Source organism: Parus major, chromosome 9, assembly GCF_001522545.3.
Source record: "Parus major isolate Abel chromosome 9, Parus_major1.1, whole genome shotgun sequence".
Classification (NCBI taxonomy): Eukaryota; Metazoa; Chordata; class Aves; order Passeriformes; family Paridae; genus Parus; species Parus major.
In genome coordinates this window covers 20,477,358-20,493,245 of record NC_031778.1, presented here as the reverse complement: position 1 = coordinate 20,493,245, position 15,888 = coordinate 20,477,358, and the positions used below count along the sequence as shown (strand labels likewise).

Below are 15,888 nucleotides of genomic sequence, written 5' to 3'. Positions count from 1 at the left end.
AGTTTACCTGTCCGTACGCTGAGCGTCGCGCCGGGGCCCTGCCGCCCACCCAGGCTCCTGGGCAAGCCGAGGCACAGGGAAGTGCAGCTGCAGTGGGGTAAGCCAGTGCAGCATCCTGCTGCTCTAAAGCTTTGGTTCTGCTGCAGACCTTGAGCATTTGTTTCTACTGCTTGTGTCCTGTTCACTGGGAAATGCACAGCAAAGCCCAGTGAAGTCTGAGCAAGTCCGAAGTGCAGCTTCTCATCAGATGTGGTGGCTCAGTGGTGGATTTCTGAGCTCAGCTGTCCTTACACTCTGCTCCCATTTTATTTTTTTTTAGCCCTGTCCCTCTCAGGGCTGTTAAGTATCACCTTCACTAGAATATCTATCCTTTTATTTCAAAAAGAGTGTGACTCAAAATCTTTTTTTTTTTTTAATTCATTTGCAGTGTTGGCTTGGCAGAAGCATTTTTGGTACTTCTAATATATAACTTCTTTCAAAATTTGAGTTAGAACATATTGAGGAGTTTGGATGGCATTTAAATCTTGATCCACACGTAATCTGTTGGACCCCTGTTATTTTGCAAAGATGTTGGACTACAGTCATGGCACCAACTTGTCAAAAAATGCACATTTTTCAGAATACAAGGCACATGCCAGTTTCCAACAGAGTGTTTTCTTTACAGTGACAATCTTGCAGCATCCAAGTATTTTTGTGGCATCATTTGTTAAGCCAAATTCTGTATAAGAAAAATTTCAAACTGTCAAATATATTTCAACACTGGTGGAAAAATTCATCCAAGTGCTTCCTGGAAGCATTTTGGTGACTGCTGTTTTTCTGATCCCCAGACAGTTTGAGTCTTTGGAACTGGCTTGTAACATAACATGCAGGTATTATCAAATACATTGTTTTCATGGGCAAGAACAAAGGTGCCCACAACAAAAGAGAGATATTTGTGTGTGTATGTATACACAGAAGCAGAAATATACATTTCTGTGGTATATGAAGTAAAAAAATGGCTCTTCTGGCATACGCCCTACTGTTATTAATCACAAATGATGTGATTTCTTTCAGATGCCCCTCAGTCAGAAAGTGGCTGCCCTGTCTCTGAGTACAGTGTGGAGATGACAGCCCCTGAAGAAGTGGTTTCTGAGGTGTACCACGGGCCTGAGCTGGAGTGCACCGTGAGCAGTCTCCTCCCCGGGGCCTCGTACAGGTTCCGAGTGCGCGCGCTCAACGACGGCGGGGTACGTGCGCTGCCCTGGCCCTGCTGGGGCTGAGCTTTGGGCTGGGGTGCTCAGCACAAGGGGCAGATGGGCAGAAGAAAAAACATGTGATAAATAAGAGATGGAGTTTTAGACCTGGGTCTCTTTTTAAAAAAATTTTGGGTACTGATGGGATTTGACTGGCCAGAATCAGCTGCTCCCAAATGTTCAACATCACTGCTAAAAGTCATGGCTGCTTACAGGGAGGATTCTCTTGATCCTCATTATGTCACATTTCCTTCTTTTTGATTTAAGTCTAAAATGTGTAAAAACAAGAACTGCAGTTTCACCCAGGTGGGATGTTCTGAGGGAAAATCTCATTACAGGTGATTTCTTTGTTTTAATTTCAAAAAAGTGTGTGCTCTATAAATCCAATGAGATTTTTTCATTAAATGTTTTCCTTGGAAGAACTACCTTCCCAAACACATCAGAATTCCTGTCTGATGTCCATGGAGATCTACAGAAAGATCTTTTTCATTGAGGTTTGGGTTGGTTATGCTTGCCTTTGTGTCATTCCAGTGGTGTTACATAAAGTCCCAGCTAGACTACATGCATGGATGTGTTACTCCCCAGGAAATCTTGATGACAAACATAACACAAAGGTTTAAAGTTACTCACAGGGAGAAGTTCTGTTAAAACTTAACTTGGGTATTGGAAAAATCTGCAAGACTGTTAAACTGTTTTGTCTTAAAAGTACCCACTGTTTTGTTTTTGTGAAAAATTAAATGCACATGGAAAGATTAGATTTGCTTGCTGGACTGAAAGCCACTGCCTACCTGGTAGCTTTAATATATGATGCCTTCCCTTTATTATTTTTTTTTTTAAATTTAATTTATTATTTTTTGACAGAACAGTATTTCTGGTTCTACTCTTTGTTAAATGAGGGCGCTGCTTCTGGTTTGGCTGGGTTTTTTCAACCAGGTGCAAAATAGGGGAGGATGTCCTGTACCAAATTCTCCCTTGAAAACAGCAGAAGTCAGTAAATGACATTTTTTGGCATGTGCTTTCTTTGTAAGACAAAGCAATCAGTGTTGATCTTTCTTCGATGGCAGATACTGACACATCTGCTGATAAGTTTTCTGGGGTTCATCATTTCTGTGCCTTTTTGTAGTGGCTCATTTTTGTCACATTCACTAAAATTGCATTATAAAATAAGTAAATATCAGTGTTTTTCCTCTAATTGCTTCCAAGTGAAGCTCCTTTGTTCTGGAGAACGATTTCTAATTAACTTGAGGATGTACTGAACAAACTTCACTCTTCCACTCATGAGGCCTCAGAAAGGCTGTTTCATTGCTGTCTCCTCGCTCTGCTGGCTGAAGCCAGGTTCCCAGACTGCTGAAAATTGCTTTTTTGGTTTTTTTTTTCCCTTTTTCTTGCTCATCTGCATTTAAATGATTCCCCTACCACGGGCTCAGGAGTTGTCTGAGCTGAGCTGCCCTGGAGCGGAGTGTCCACGGCGTGTGCGCAGCGTGTCCCTGCAGGTTGTACCAGCCTGGGGCTCCAGCACATCCTGTCCTTTTACAAGTAACTTGGGGCAGGCACTTTACGTAAAAGAAGCTGGAAATGGACTCCAACAGGTGCTTTGCTCTTGTTGTGCTCCTCTTTGTATTCATGAGAAGCTGGTTATGATATGTGAACACGTTGTGCTAAGGTAAGGCAGAGAGACACAAACTGTTCCTCAGTTACTGTGTGCTCATTCTCACTTTTGGGCAAATTGGAGGTGGTTTTTGCTTTCATGAGCACTTGCTGCCAGACAGGAGGATGCACAAAGGATGATCATGCTCTCTGCTTGTTCCTGAGCTCACCTCACAGTTCAACTCTGAGTCATTTGTGTGGCCTCATCCTGAGCTCTGGTGTTTGCTGCCAGGTGTTGGAAGCCCAGTCTGTCTTTGAAAAGATTTAGTGCACTGAAAAATTTCATGTGGTGTTGTTGGAAACAATCTCAAGGGCTTGGAGATGGATGTACACCTGTATATAATTATTATTAATAATAATACCTTGTTCCCCTCTAGTACGGGCCGTATTCGGAGGCGACAGAGGTCACCACGGCAGCAGGACCACCAGGCCAGTGCAGAGCACCTTCCCTGTCCTTCCTGTCTGACACACGAGTCCTGCTCAGCTGGGAGGTAAGTCAGGTAAGCCCTGCTTGAGTCCACCTTGCTCCCCCTAACAAGTGAGCTCACCACAGAACCCAAAAGTGAGCTTGAGAGCTGTTTACTGCTCTGAAGCTATCTTTTTGTGCAAGGAGACCCTATGGAGAAGCTCTTCTATTGTAGAAAATCATCTGCTCTACTTTGCTCTGAAGCAAGTGCTTTGTGCTTACACAAAGTTAGTCACGGGTCTTCCAGACCAGCATTCAGACACAAGGCCTCCTGCACTGGCATCAGATGATAGAAGTGCTCTCTGCAAGCTTTTAGCACATCAGCATGTTCTCAGTTGGAATTATGAAGACAAATATTTGATTTTGGCTGAAACTGGAGTCTCTGACATGAAATTAACTCTCCATAAATGCTTACAATGTAGGGCTTTTTCCTTTTCAAGACTTGACTCTTCCTCAAATATTTACTTTTGTTTTAGCTTGTGTGCATTCCTTCTCTGTTCTCCAGCATCTTAGGCACTGGGCTCAAGATAAGTGTTAGCTGAGGTGCTGTGGGGATGATTGTTGCCATTAAAGATGTTATGTAATTAAGGCAGAAAAGAAAGGATATTACCATAAATTATACTGTGATGTGGTTCAGTGGGGCTGTAGTTTTCAGTGAAAATCTAGCAGCCATTCCAGACCTTCTGTTAGGCTTCTCTCCAAAACAGTGCCCCTGTTGAGAAGGAAGTCACTGGCATTCACAAGATGCACAAATAAATTTTTCTAACATATTTAGATACAAATGTAATCTGCATTTAATTTTATAACCAACAGGTGTATTTGGTGAAGTTTGGGGCTGTTAATATTTTTTGCAACTAGAAATCGCATTGAACTTTCAAATGTTACCTTTTAATGGTCAGGGATTTACTCTCCCCAGCCATAAAGCAGTGGTTCTGTTAGGCTCTCTATTTATTTGAAGGATGTATTTATTTATTCTAGCTAAAAATGAAGCTGTGGTTTGCAGTGGTTATGTTTTCTTAAAGAGTGTCATTTTTTGGTTAATATGAATAAGAAGGAAAAACAGTGGAGCACTGTGGAGTGTGGCTAGAGAGCACACTGTGGTGCTTAATGATGGGGTTTTTTTACACATTGTTCTGGAATCTGGCTTAGGAGCTCTGAATGTTCCTGCTCAAACAGCTGGAAGCTCTGGGGCAGGGCCAGAGAAGCCCCTGTGCAGGGTGGTCGCTGTGGTGTGCAGCAAGGCTCTGGATCCCTGGAAGTTGCATCTGGATGCACTGGAAATTGCATCTTGCATGTCAAAATCCTGAAGTCCTTCTGGCCACACTGTGCAGGCAGGGCAGTGCTTCCCTGAGCTGCTTCAGACCACACAGTACAGCTCTAGGTAGTTCTGTTAAAAACACCAAATATTTTGGTTTGGGAACTGTGCTGTTTTGCCTGTATTGGCTCATCTCCAGCACATTCAGACACTGAATATTTGTTCTCCTAAATAAAGGAATTGCTAGGGATGTGTGGAAGGGGACAGGTTTATATTAGATATTAGGAATAAATTCTGTATTGTGAAGGTGATGAGGCACTAAAACAGTTTGCCCAGAGAAGCTGTGGCTGCCCCATCCCTGGAAGTGCTCAAGGCCAGGTTGGATGGGGCTTGGAGCAGCCTGGTCTGATGAAGGTGTCCATGGCAGAGGGGGGGCTGAGGTGATCTTGAAGGTCCCTTTCAACCCAACCATGTGATGATTCTGTGATCCCATGGGAATCTCACTGTGGGTGTGAATGTGCCAGGATCCACACTCCCTGGTCCCCTTCTGGGACTGATGGGTGACTTCCACGGAGGGCTCCTCCCTTGCTGAGGTGGTTCTTTTCTCAGCACGAGTGATTGCTTCAGGCTCCAGGGCCAGTGCTTCCAGAGCTGTGTTTTGATCTCTCAACTAGGCTGCACTAGATTGATGCTTTTTTTTATGTTCTCCACGGTTGCACTTCTGCCAAGCCAGTGGAGAGACAATTTATTCCTGAGTGTCCTGATGGAAAGCAAAGTAGCTGCTTACACTCACTCATTTCTCTGAATTTCAATCAGGTAATTTTTGTGCAGAATTGTCCTGTTTCAGTAACCTCTTAGGGAACATTAACTCAGTACGTTTCCATTTGCTGCAGTAATGGTGTATTAATTTAAAAATAAGGGTGGTTGTTGGGTTTTTTTTCCATGTACTTTATTCCCTCCCCGGTGAAACACAGCGATCTAGAGTGCTCATTTCTGAACTAAACCACATAAATATTTGTGTTGCAGAGTCCTGAATGTTCTGGTACTGACATCTCTGAATACAGATTAGAGTGGGGAGAAGAGGAGGAATCTCTACAGCTTGCATACAGTGGCACAGAAACCTGCTTTGAAATCGGTGACTTGTCGGCGGCAGCGCATTACTGCTGCAGGCTGCAGGTACTGCATGCATTGCCCTCTGAGATCCAAACAGAGTTCCCTTCCACTGCTGTTCTTATTTTTATCATCCCCTCTGAACTTATGTGCTAAGGCAGGAGGAATGAAGTTTTCTGGGTTTTTTAAGCATTACAGGCTGATGTGCTACTTAAAAATTGCTCTTGTGTTTTGTTGCTTTTGGTGACTAATGCTTGTACAGCCACCTTGCCCTCTGACCCCTAAACAAAGTGATAATGGTTTAGAAAATTTAAAAAAATAAAAATTTTCTTCATGGTAAGGAGAGGTAAATAATAACTACCACCCCACTGGATACTGAAGATTTCCCTGGCTTAAGTAATGAATTCCAGCATCTGGTTAATTTATCAAGTTAGGCAAAGCAGCTGAGTAAATTCCTGTGTGTACAGGAGATGGTACCTGCCAGAAAGGGAGTTCCCATCTTTGCCATTTTGTCTCTCAGGTTCATGAGATTTGATCTCATAAAGAGTCTCTAAATGATTTCTTTTTCTTTGATCTCTTTATCTCCTATTATTTTCAGTAAAAACTAGCAGTTAAAATACATTTTGTGTATATATATATGAAAGTAAACAAACAGGACTTTTCATCCTTTATGTCTACTGATAAATAAATGGAAGATAAAGCTACTAGGAGTGAAGTAAAAATACTTTACCCAAGATACTCTTCCACAAGATACATTTCCATGTGAAGACAGAACACCACCACTAATCCACCCCAAATTACCCACCCAGCTGGTAACATATGGACCACCCAGGGCAATTTCTTTTATCAAGGACAGCATGCTTCTGTCGAGTGTTTCCTTCTTAAAGTTTTTTTTTAAATGGGATATTGAATTTTTTTCATACTTTTGGGAAGAAGGTTTGGAGGAGCTGGCCAGCAGCCCAAGAGCTCAGGCCCCACAGCTCCAAGTGCACTCAAATGCATTTTGTGTCTTGGCCAGAGCTGGTGTGTACCTTGCTCTGGCACTGTGGGGGAAGGAGAAACGAGGGAATGTGTGAGTGGCTGGGAGGTGTGAGCCAGAAAGTGCCTCTTGTTTCTGCAAGAGGGAGAGCATTCAGCATCTGCTGGGCAGGGAGGAGGCTCTGAGACCACTGCTGTGGGGAACCCAAGGAAAATTTTGTGTTAAAAATGGAAACAGCCAGCTGTATGGCATCTTTGATTTCCAGTGGGTGCTTGTTTCAAACTACCTGCCACAAAAACGTTGCACAAATCTACTCAGTTTTTAATGCAGCCAGTATAATTTAATCCATAGGCAGAAGTTACAGGAAAGGCACGGCAGGAAGAAGATATTTTATTGAGGTCATCAGTGACTCAGGTATTACTTTCTAGAGAGCCTCATCCTCTGGATCTGATCCTCTGTATTATGTGGAGAAGAATTTCTTACAAGATACATTGTAATCTTCAAACAATTACACAAAAATCTCCCCACAAAGTAGATATAACAGACAAAGAAGGGAAGCTAAGTAGTGTCAGAAATTTCAGTTTATCTGTTACCAGCTTTAACAGAAAAATTTCCTTTTTAAAAATAAAAAATTCCCCCTAACCACATTCATTCAGCCTTCTAATAAACACAGAGTACTGCTATCACAATCTACAGTAACTCAATAAAAAAGAGAATTGAGGAATCAGACATATCTAAGGGCAGACAATTGTCTTTACCATTGCTCAACTTTTTTTCCTGTAATGAATATTCCTGAAAACAATAGTGGCTTCTGCAAAGGGAAATATTGTGTTATTTGGGGGCAGCAAGGGAAAGCAGCTAGGCAGCAAAGCCCCATCAGTTATGATGATGAGATTGTCCAATAAAGCAGTTAAAAAACACCACTGACAATAAATTGCTTGGAGCAAGATACAAATGACCAAACACTGGTTTAGAGGCAAGACAAATCATATCATTGGCAGAGCACAGAACAGGGCTCACTTCTAACAGCTCCAGGAGCGCTGCACTAAATAGAAGATTTCCCTGGAGCAGGATTTGTTTTGAAGGGCTTTTTAAAGGCTGACAAATGTAACTTTATTATCTCTTTCTTCAATTGAACAAAACGTCTCCTGGAAAAAACAGAACATGGCTTTGTGTTTGTATTATGCAGAGCAGAAATAAGTTATTCACTGCAGTTAAGCATAGATTAGAAATCAAACAGTTGTTTGATGTGTCCTGTCATTGCCATCAGAGTCCTGCTGGCAACATTGTAAGCCTGGATTTTTCAATTAATTCTAAGCTGATGGGAGACTCTGGGCTAACTTTTCCAAATGTAAGGGAAATATGGAGGGTGCTGGACAGCATCAAAGCTGTTTCTGGAGGTCTGTGCCTTCTGAACTCCTGTGGCTTCTCCTGTACCGTGTTCTGTAAGCTCTCCCCATACCTGATGTGCTGGGCTGTGTCAGGAGCCCAGCAGGCAGATGCAGGGAGGGTGGTATTGCCCATTACATGGCACTCCTGACAACCTGGAATGCTGCATCTGGTGTTCCTCCAGGCTCCAGGTGTAAATAGGGGTGTTCAGATGAGATATAAAGAAAAAAAATACTACTGTGCAGGCAATTAAGGGTCAAACAGTGGTCCAGAGGGGCTGTGCAATCTACATAACTGTAATTTTTCAAGATCCAACTGGAAAAAAAGCCTGAGCAACCTGATCTGCATTGTCTGAGCTGTCTGGAGTAGCAAGTTGGAGAAGATGAGTCCCACAGTCCCTTCCAGCCTGCGTGACTCTGTGATTGAGTTTATAACAAACCTGAGGAGGTTACATCAGTCATTCCCTAGGCAATTCCAGTGCAATGGGTACAGCTTTTGCCACTGGCTGAGCATCAGCTGATAAAACCCCAGGCCTGTACAACTGTGCAATGTTGGGCTTGCAAAGACAGCAGCCTCTAATTAATGAGCAGAATGGGGCCAGGTTTTGAAACTTGGTTTCCATTGGGATGCAGGATCTACCACTTAAGATGAAAAGCTTGATAAATTGTTGCTCTCCTTTTTTGTGGCAGATACTGAGCTGTGTGGTTTGGTTGTGCTCTGGTAGTGAATTATGACTTTTCCAACTTTAATGATTCAGTGATTCTGGGGAAATGTTGACTCATAGGCTTAATGCCGTGCTGAGGTCCTATATTCTAATATCAGAAGCTTTTTAGCATGAAATCAATTATCCATTTTCCAAATTAGGAACCAGGGTGGTTTTTAACAAGCCAAATGTCCCTTATCTTTAGGAATATTTTGCTTGCATAAAGTAAAATGCTCCTGTGGTATACTGGAGACTTTGTACTGGGTGGCTCAGTAATTTTGGGTAGCCAGTTTGCTGATGTCACCAGCCACTGGCAGCATGACTATGACATTTTCCTTTGCTAACCACAGTTTGCCAGTGATAAAAAGGTTATTAAATCTCTCTTAGGGAAAAGAGAAATATTCTCCAGTTTTTGAGACATTCCTGAGTGACAAGATACTAATTCCCTAGGATAGCAGAGGTCTGAGTCATGCTTTAGAGAGGAAGGCAGCAGTGCATAGCCTCTGAAGAATTCATGCAGCTCTTCCAGGCTCATCATTATGAACATGTGAGGGAGAACACTGGTAAATATTTTTTGTTTTCACACCCAGGCCATTAACCAGGCTGGAGCTGGACCCTACAGCGAGCTGGTGACCTGCAGAATCCCCGCGTCCGTGCCTGATGCCGTCTCCACCCTGTCCGTGCTGGAGGACGAGCACGTGGGTTCCTGCCAGCCCTCACCCTCTGTGTGCCTTGTACTGAGCTGGGAAGAGCCCAGCAATAACGGGGCTGAGATCACATCCTACAACATCGACCTGGGGGACGTCAGCATCCCCGTGGGGAACGTGACGAGTCACGTCATCGAGGGGTTGCTGCCCGAGACCTCGTACCGGTGAGTGCAGCGCTGGGCACGGAGCTCACCCAGCTCAGCTTCACTCAGGAAATGCTTGTGGCATGGAGAGTGGCTGGAAATGCAAACCAACAACCTAAACAGCCAGCCTAGCAGCACAGGAATCTGCTGTCATTCCTTGATGGAACAGGCTGTGGTAGTTTGTGTTCAAATATTGTCTTCTCCCACCTTTTTTTCCTCTTTTCTCCTCTCCTTGCATTATCTCTGACCTCTCCTCCTTTTTGAGTTGCTCTGCTAAGGTAAGGTTACACTGGTAATAATAAATTTAAAAATAAATAAATTTTTAAAATAAGAAATAAATAAAATTACAGTGTTACATCTCATGTTTTTACAGTTACTTAGAAGTAGCCAAATGTTCCAAGGGATTAAATGAAGTTATTGATCCCTGAGCAGGGTTAGCAGTTTTCACACAATGAACTTTTATTTGTACAGCTACAGCTATTTTTTGTCTCTGGTATATGGAGATTAATGAAAAGATGATCTGAATTTAAAACCAATTTATATTGCTTCAGAGTCTAAATTGCTAAGTGGCATTGCCAAAATGTTATTAGTTTAATGTTTGGGCTTATATGTTTTCTCCCTAATTGCTAATTAAGAAAGAAAAATGGTTCCATGCAGGCAATGAACAGCAATACAACAGAATATGTGACAAAAGAAATTCTATTTTAAGTATTGTTCTAATAAAGACTGAAATTTGATCACAGAGTTCTAAAATTAGATATGTCACAGACTTGCTGTAACATTTTTAATTTCTTTTTTTTTTTACTTTGTATTCAAGGTCACAATCCTACAGGTCTTGTAAAAGATAAGTTCATAATTTAAGTTTTATCCTGTACCCAAGAGAAGAAACTTGTTGTAGCAAGGATAAAAATAGATACACTAGAAGTTATTTAAAGTGAGGAGCACACATTTCTTGCTCACAGATCATTCCTATAAAGTTGAAGAGTTTGTATGTGGATTGGTCACCCAGCTGTGGAAATGCATCATCTTTGGGCAGTCTTGTATTCCCTGGTTTCTCCTCAAATGTTTGTTCAACCAAGACCCAAAAAAGCTGAAAAGAGAACTTTTTTCAATTCACTTATGACAGAGTGTGCCATTTAAATTCTTCACTGAAGTCTTACTTCAGTCTCTTTTTCAGCTGGTTCTTGATTGTCTGCAGCTTCCTTAAGGGAAATGTCTTCTTCAAGGCTTAGAAATGGAGATTGGAATGATTTTTTTTTTTTTTTGCATTCTTATTTCATTATTTTGTAAAAAGCACCATATTAAATCACATAGTTTTAGTCAAGGGTTCATCCTGTCTCTGGTCCAAATGAAACAGCCAAAGCCACAAGCATTAACTGTTCTAAATATTGTTGTAAGGCTAAATTCCTACCAGAATTACCCCACATGAAGAGCACAGACCAGTGGATGGCTGATCAGAGGTAATCATGTAGGAAAACTCTTCTGTTGAATAAAATCAAAGAAAAAAAAAGCCCAAATCTTAATCTCATTCCTGTAAGGGAAGACAAATGAAAGCAGTTGGATTGCAAATGCACCTCATCAGTAGTTTGAAGTATTATTTTACTAATCAAAAATAAATTTCTCATAGTGTTTTGATCATTAACTTTTTCATTGATATTTCTTCTTCAAGCATGTCTTGGGGCATGCTTGACACCTGTCTCTGATCAGGGAATGTCTGCCTGGCAGGATTATCAGGCTGTGTGCTAAATGTTGGTGCATTTTCTGCCCTCCCTGACTGAATCAGAAGAACATTTCAGAACATCACTGATCCTATTTTCTACATTTCTCCACTGAGGAGTCTTCATTTCGTGTCAGTTTTGTTTAACACAACTTACTCTTCTCCCTCTTAAGTGTTTATTCCCTGCTGTGTTTAAAAACAGTGAAGGTATTTTTCCTAGACTAAACAAGCCAAGTACTACTGGGTTTGAGGCTCTGAACTCCCTTGCCAAAGTTTCAGCAGAATTTGAAGTAAATCAGCAAAGGGTTTATATGTTTCAGTTGAGTTGGAATTCCACCGTCAATGTTTTTGGTTTTAGGAAACCAAAATTGAAAGCAAATCTTGGTTATTATGAATCCAGCAAGTCCAAAATTGGAAATTTAAATTGTTTTGGATAGGGGGTGGTTGTGAAAGCCTGTCCATGTGAGTCCACCCTGTTGGAGCTGTTAGCTTGGGTCTGGCATTGCTTTGCTTCCAGCTTCTCTGTGGGAATGGCTGCATCCAACAGGAGCAGCCCAAGAACACACAGAGAAAAGCTCCAGGCTCTGCAGAGATGGGCTCCAAGCTGAGAACTTGGATGCTTTGTGTCTCAGCAGCAAATCCAACCAGCATGCCATGAGAAGGATTTACATCCCAAAATGCATTTAAGGCAGGAGGAACTGGAAGAAGCCTCTGTCACTCTGTGAGTGGCCATTGTGGGGCTGAGCCAAGAGGATTCCAGCTCAGACACAGCCCAGCTCTGCTGCTGCAGGGAGCAGATGTCTCCCCAAAGCACTGTGTAAACCCCCTGGCTGGCAAGCAGCTGCAGAAATATGTCTGAGTTCTGCAGTCTCTGCTTTATTGACATAGCCACGAAGCTCTGGAAACTCAGATTATAGGGTAATATACTTGGCCTGGTTTTCTGTGAACTGATGTAACTAGGAGTGAGTTAATAAATATTCCACAATAAATAAGTATTCAACAGTCACAGAAACACCAATTTTCTATTACACTCTGTTCCCAAGCTTCACTTAACACATTCCATAGATAATTGTGTTCTGCTGTTGAGATACTTCACTGCAAAACAACTTCCAATTTTTACAAATGCTACTTCTCCTCTGAAGTTACACAGTGTACAGAAATATATAGTAACATTATTAAGTGTTAATAGCAGCACTTAATTTGGTTTAGGAAAAAAAATTCTATAAATAGTTTGGATTTTTAAACCGTATCAAGTAAAAGATCATCCAAGATGGAGAGAAAAATTCATGTGGATGCTCAAATTAGCAAAGTTTAAGCAGACTATAAAACAAAACATATTTCAGAGTGTAAAGCTCAGTCTTCTTTCCAGGAGTCTTGAGTGGGGATTTGTGGGGCAGTGTGTGATTGCTGTTCACCATGTGCAGGCTGCTGCTGATGGTGCAGGATGCTGCTTCCCCTCCCCTTGGAAGTCCATGGCATTTTAACTCCCACAGGTTTCCACAGGCACATGTATTGCAACTGGTGGCATTCCTCTTATGGGAATGAGGGAATCAAAGTCTTCCCATGTCAGACTAAAATTAATTAAAAAGTTGATTTTCCAGTTTGATGGAATATTATACGAAGGATTTTGTGACCAATCTGAAAATAGCATCCTGTTTAGTGTGTTTATTTTCCTGGGTCAAGAATCTTTTAAGAGAGAATGGTCTGTTAAAGATCATGTTGTGGTTTCTAAATTTTCCTAGTCTGATTTATGGTTTTTCTTTCTAAATGTTTAAAAGTTGTAGTGGGAAAATGTGAGAATGAATACAAATATTATTGGTCCAGGGTCTGCAGAATTAGGCACTATTCTTAAATACAGTCTTTACATTTTCAAAAAACTCATTGTCAAATTGTGATTGTCAGATTGTTAAACCATCTTGCTTTCCAAGAGGATGTTTGGGGTACTTTCACTTAGAAACCATTAGTGGAAAAGTTTATAAAGGAATTCAGGAAGTGCTTTTACTGCAAATATTTCTGCTTGTCTATATACTTTACTATTACATGAAGATAAAGGGTTGTTTTTTTCCCCAGTACCAGTTCTGTAAATAGTAATTGGTTTCCACTTAATTGTGGATGTTTTCTTGCCCACCCTGGCTGTGCCACCCATCTGGAAAAGCTGTCACAGGCTGGAGCAGGGGACACCAAAAAGCACCTGAGATGGTGCAGTACAAGGTGCTCTCCCACCACCATCTGCTCTCCCCCCTTCTCCCCATGGTCCTTTCTCCCTTTTCTGTTTCCCTTCTTCCTTCTCCCCTTCCCTGTGGATTTCCCAAGGCCTGATGCCCACTGAGCAGGCACCACTGAGGTTCAGAGGGAGGTGACACCTGGCTTTGGGTTGCACTGCCATGTGCACAGGAAACACAAAATTAGTTGTTTGTGTGTGTCTGATGAAGCTCAGGCTCTGGGAATGATAGTAGCAATTTACAGAGCTTTATGGTGGTGCAATCAGCAGAAAAGAGTGGCCACATCAGCCAGGTTAGAGTCAAATAAATCAATTCCTGCTTTCCCAGTGCCATCATTCTTTGTAAAGATGCTTGTCTCTATTTTAACACTTCAGAGTTTCCATCAGTCTTGCTGTGCTCCAGAGTCAGAATGGGGGTGGGTGTGTGCATATTTGTGTGTGTCAGAAGGGGGGAGCAAGAACTCTGTGCAGCAGAGGAAAGCAGGAAAGAAAATGAATTAAGAGACACATTTTTGCCTTGTGCAAATACCTGGCAAAAGCAAGACAAGTGCAGGTTTCTGTGCATGCATATATCTAAAAAAGTGTGATACTGGGGAGAGATTGATTTCACTGCTGGTTTTCAGGTGTGGTAGCTGCCAGTTGGAAACCAGCTGAAGTTCCAGTGCTGGAGGAGATTGTTGTTCCTGGGACTTTAATACCAAACAAAACAAAAGGATATACACTATAGAGCATGCTGCTGAAATCAATCTACAAAAGCAGCAGTAGCATTTTGTAGTATAGCTGTTACTGTTTATGTGGACAAGCTGATTGATGGCCTGCTAGAATCCAGTGAAAATACAGGCAGGCTTTGTTTTTTTTATTGGAAACACCATTAAATATTGATGTAATGACTCTTCAATCTAAAGCAAACCGGTAACGTAATATGAAGTAAGATCAATGTTATATTAATTACACTTCTTCAGATACTGGAAAAGCTCTTTCTATCTGAAATGCTTGGTGAAAGCAGCAGTTGAAGAGGAGGCACCCACTAGGTCTTTGTGCCATCCACCCTTAGGAAGGAAGAGGAGGAATGTAGTGTTATAAGGTGGTCAGGTTGCATTTCCTGAAGCCAGAAGGAAGGTCAAAGGGAAAATGCAGTTCCACACCAAGCAATATGTTGTCCCTGTTCTTGGCTGGGTCAGTAAACAAAGTTTTAAGCACACATTTGCATATGACTGCACACACTGCATTCTCAGTGTGCAGTGGCTTTAGCTGACTAATCAATAGATCAGACCTCATTATTTTGCAGTATGTTTATTAGCAATGTAACCTTTTATGTTCTTGAAATACGGAAAATCTGGTTTGGGGGTTTTCTAATTCTGTATTCTCTGGAGAGTTTTTTCCCTATCCCTTTACCATATTCTTTTCCTGACTGTAGAGCTGAAAACTTGCTCTTCAAAGCAAAGTAATTTTTCATACGTTGTTTGTGTGAACTTGCATCACTTTATGTTCTTCAGTCAAAATAAGTAGCTTTGCCAAGCAAAGCTCCTGGTAAGGAGTCTTTACTCATGAGAAAATACAAGGCTGCTGTGCACAGGATTTCCAAAGTGAAGGGCATCTCTCCAGCTAACTAAACTAGGCTGAGCTATCTTAAACTTAATTAGTTTTCTCCATCCAGATTTTTTGTATTTAGTCTTTGATATAACAATCTTTTGAAACATTTTAGGCACATCTGTACCAATGTTTCTGTTTACACAGTCCTCAAAACTGTTTGGAAATTCAGATTTCCCACTTGTCTTCTGGTGTTGTTGATGTTACCATAGTCAGAGACTGCTACTCCTCACTCATGTCAGTGTTAGACTAAGGTGCAGACAGGTAAGAGAAAATTAACAAAGCAGAAAGCAGGAGTCGTTATCTTAAGAGAGAAATAGAATTTACAAACTGGCTCAGTTTTAAGAACATTTCCAAATTCAAGCTGCTGAGACCAGGCAGGCAGTCTGCTTTTCTTCTTGATGTCCTCAAATGGCTCGAGGGCTTTTGTGCATCTTGTGAGAGTGACTTGGGTCTAGCATTTATTTGACCTACTGGACAGTTCACTGGCAGTTAACATTTCTGCAGTTTGTGGCAGAGTGTAGGAGGTTTGTGGATTTAACCTTCTCCATTAGTTCCTCTCAGCAGAGTTTCCTGTGTTTAAATAGTGCTTAAATAGCTTTGTGAGACTCTGAGAGAGCAGGGCTCTGGGTCTTCAGGGGTGTTTGCCAACATGGGGATGGGTTTCATGGCAGTGCTTTCCCTGAATAATTTCACCTAAATTAGTCCATGATCTCTGTTAGACAACCA

The 15,888-nt window shown here is 41.7% G+C and overlaps 1 protein-coding gene across 1 annotated transcript in view; it reads left to right on the top strand.

Annotated features, from left to right (window-relative positions):
- Window positions 1-15,888, top strand: part of FNDC3B (fibronectin type III domain containing 3B) — a 182,610-nt gene that overhangs the window by 145,572 nt on the left and 21,150 nt on the right. The window contains exons 18-22 of the mRNA XM_019007844.1: window positions 1-97; window positions 1,054-1,226; window positions 3,257-3,370; window positions 5,627-5,776; window positions 9,372-9,652. The exon at window positions 1-97 is cut by the window's left edge and continues 4 nt beyond it. Of these exons, the coding sequence (XP_018863389.1) occupies window positions 1-97; window positions 1,054-1,226; window positions 3,257-3,370; window positions 5,627-5,776; window positions 9,372-9,652 (815 nt within the window). The remainder of the gene's footprint in view (window positions 98-1,053; window positions 1,227-3,256; window positions 3,371-5,626; window positions 5,777-9,371; window positions 9,653-15,888) is intronic.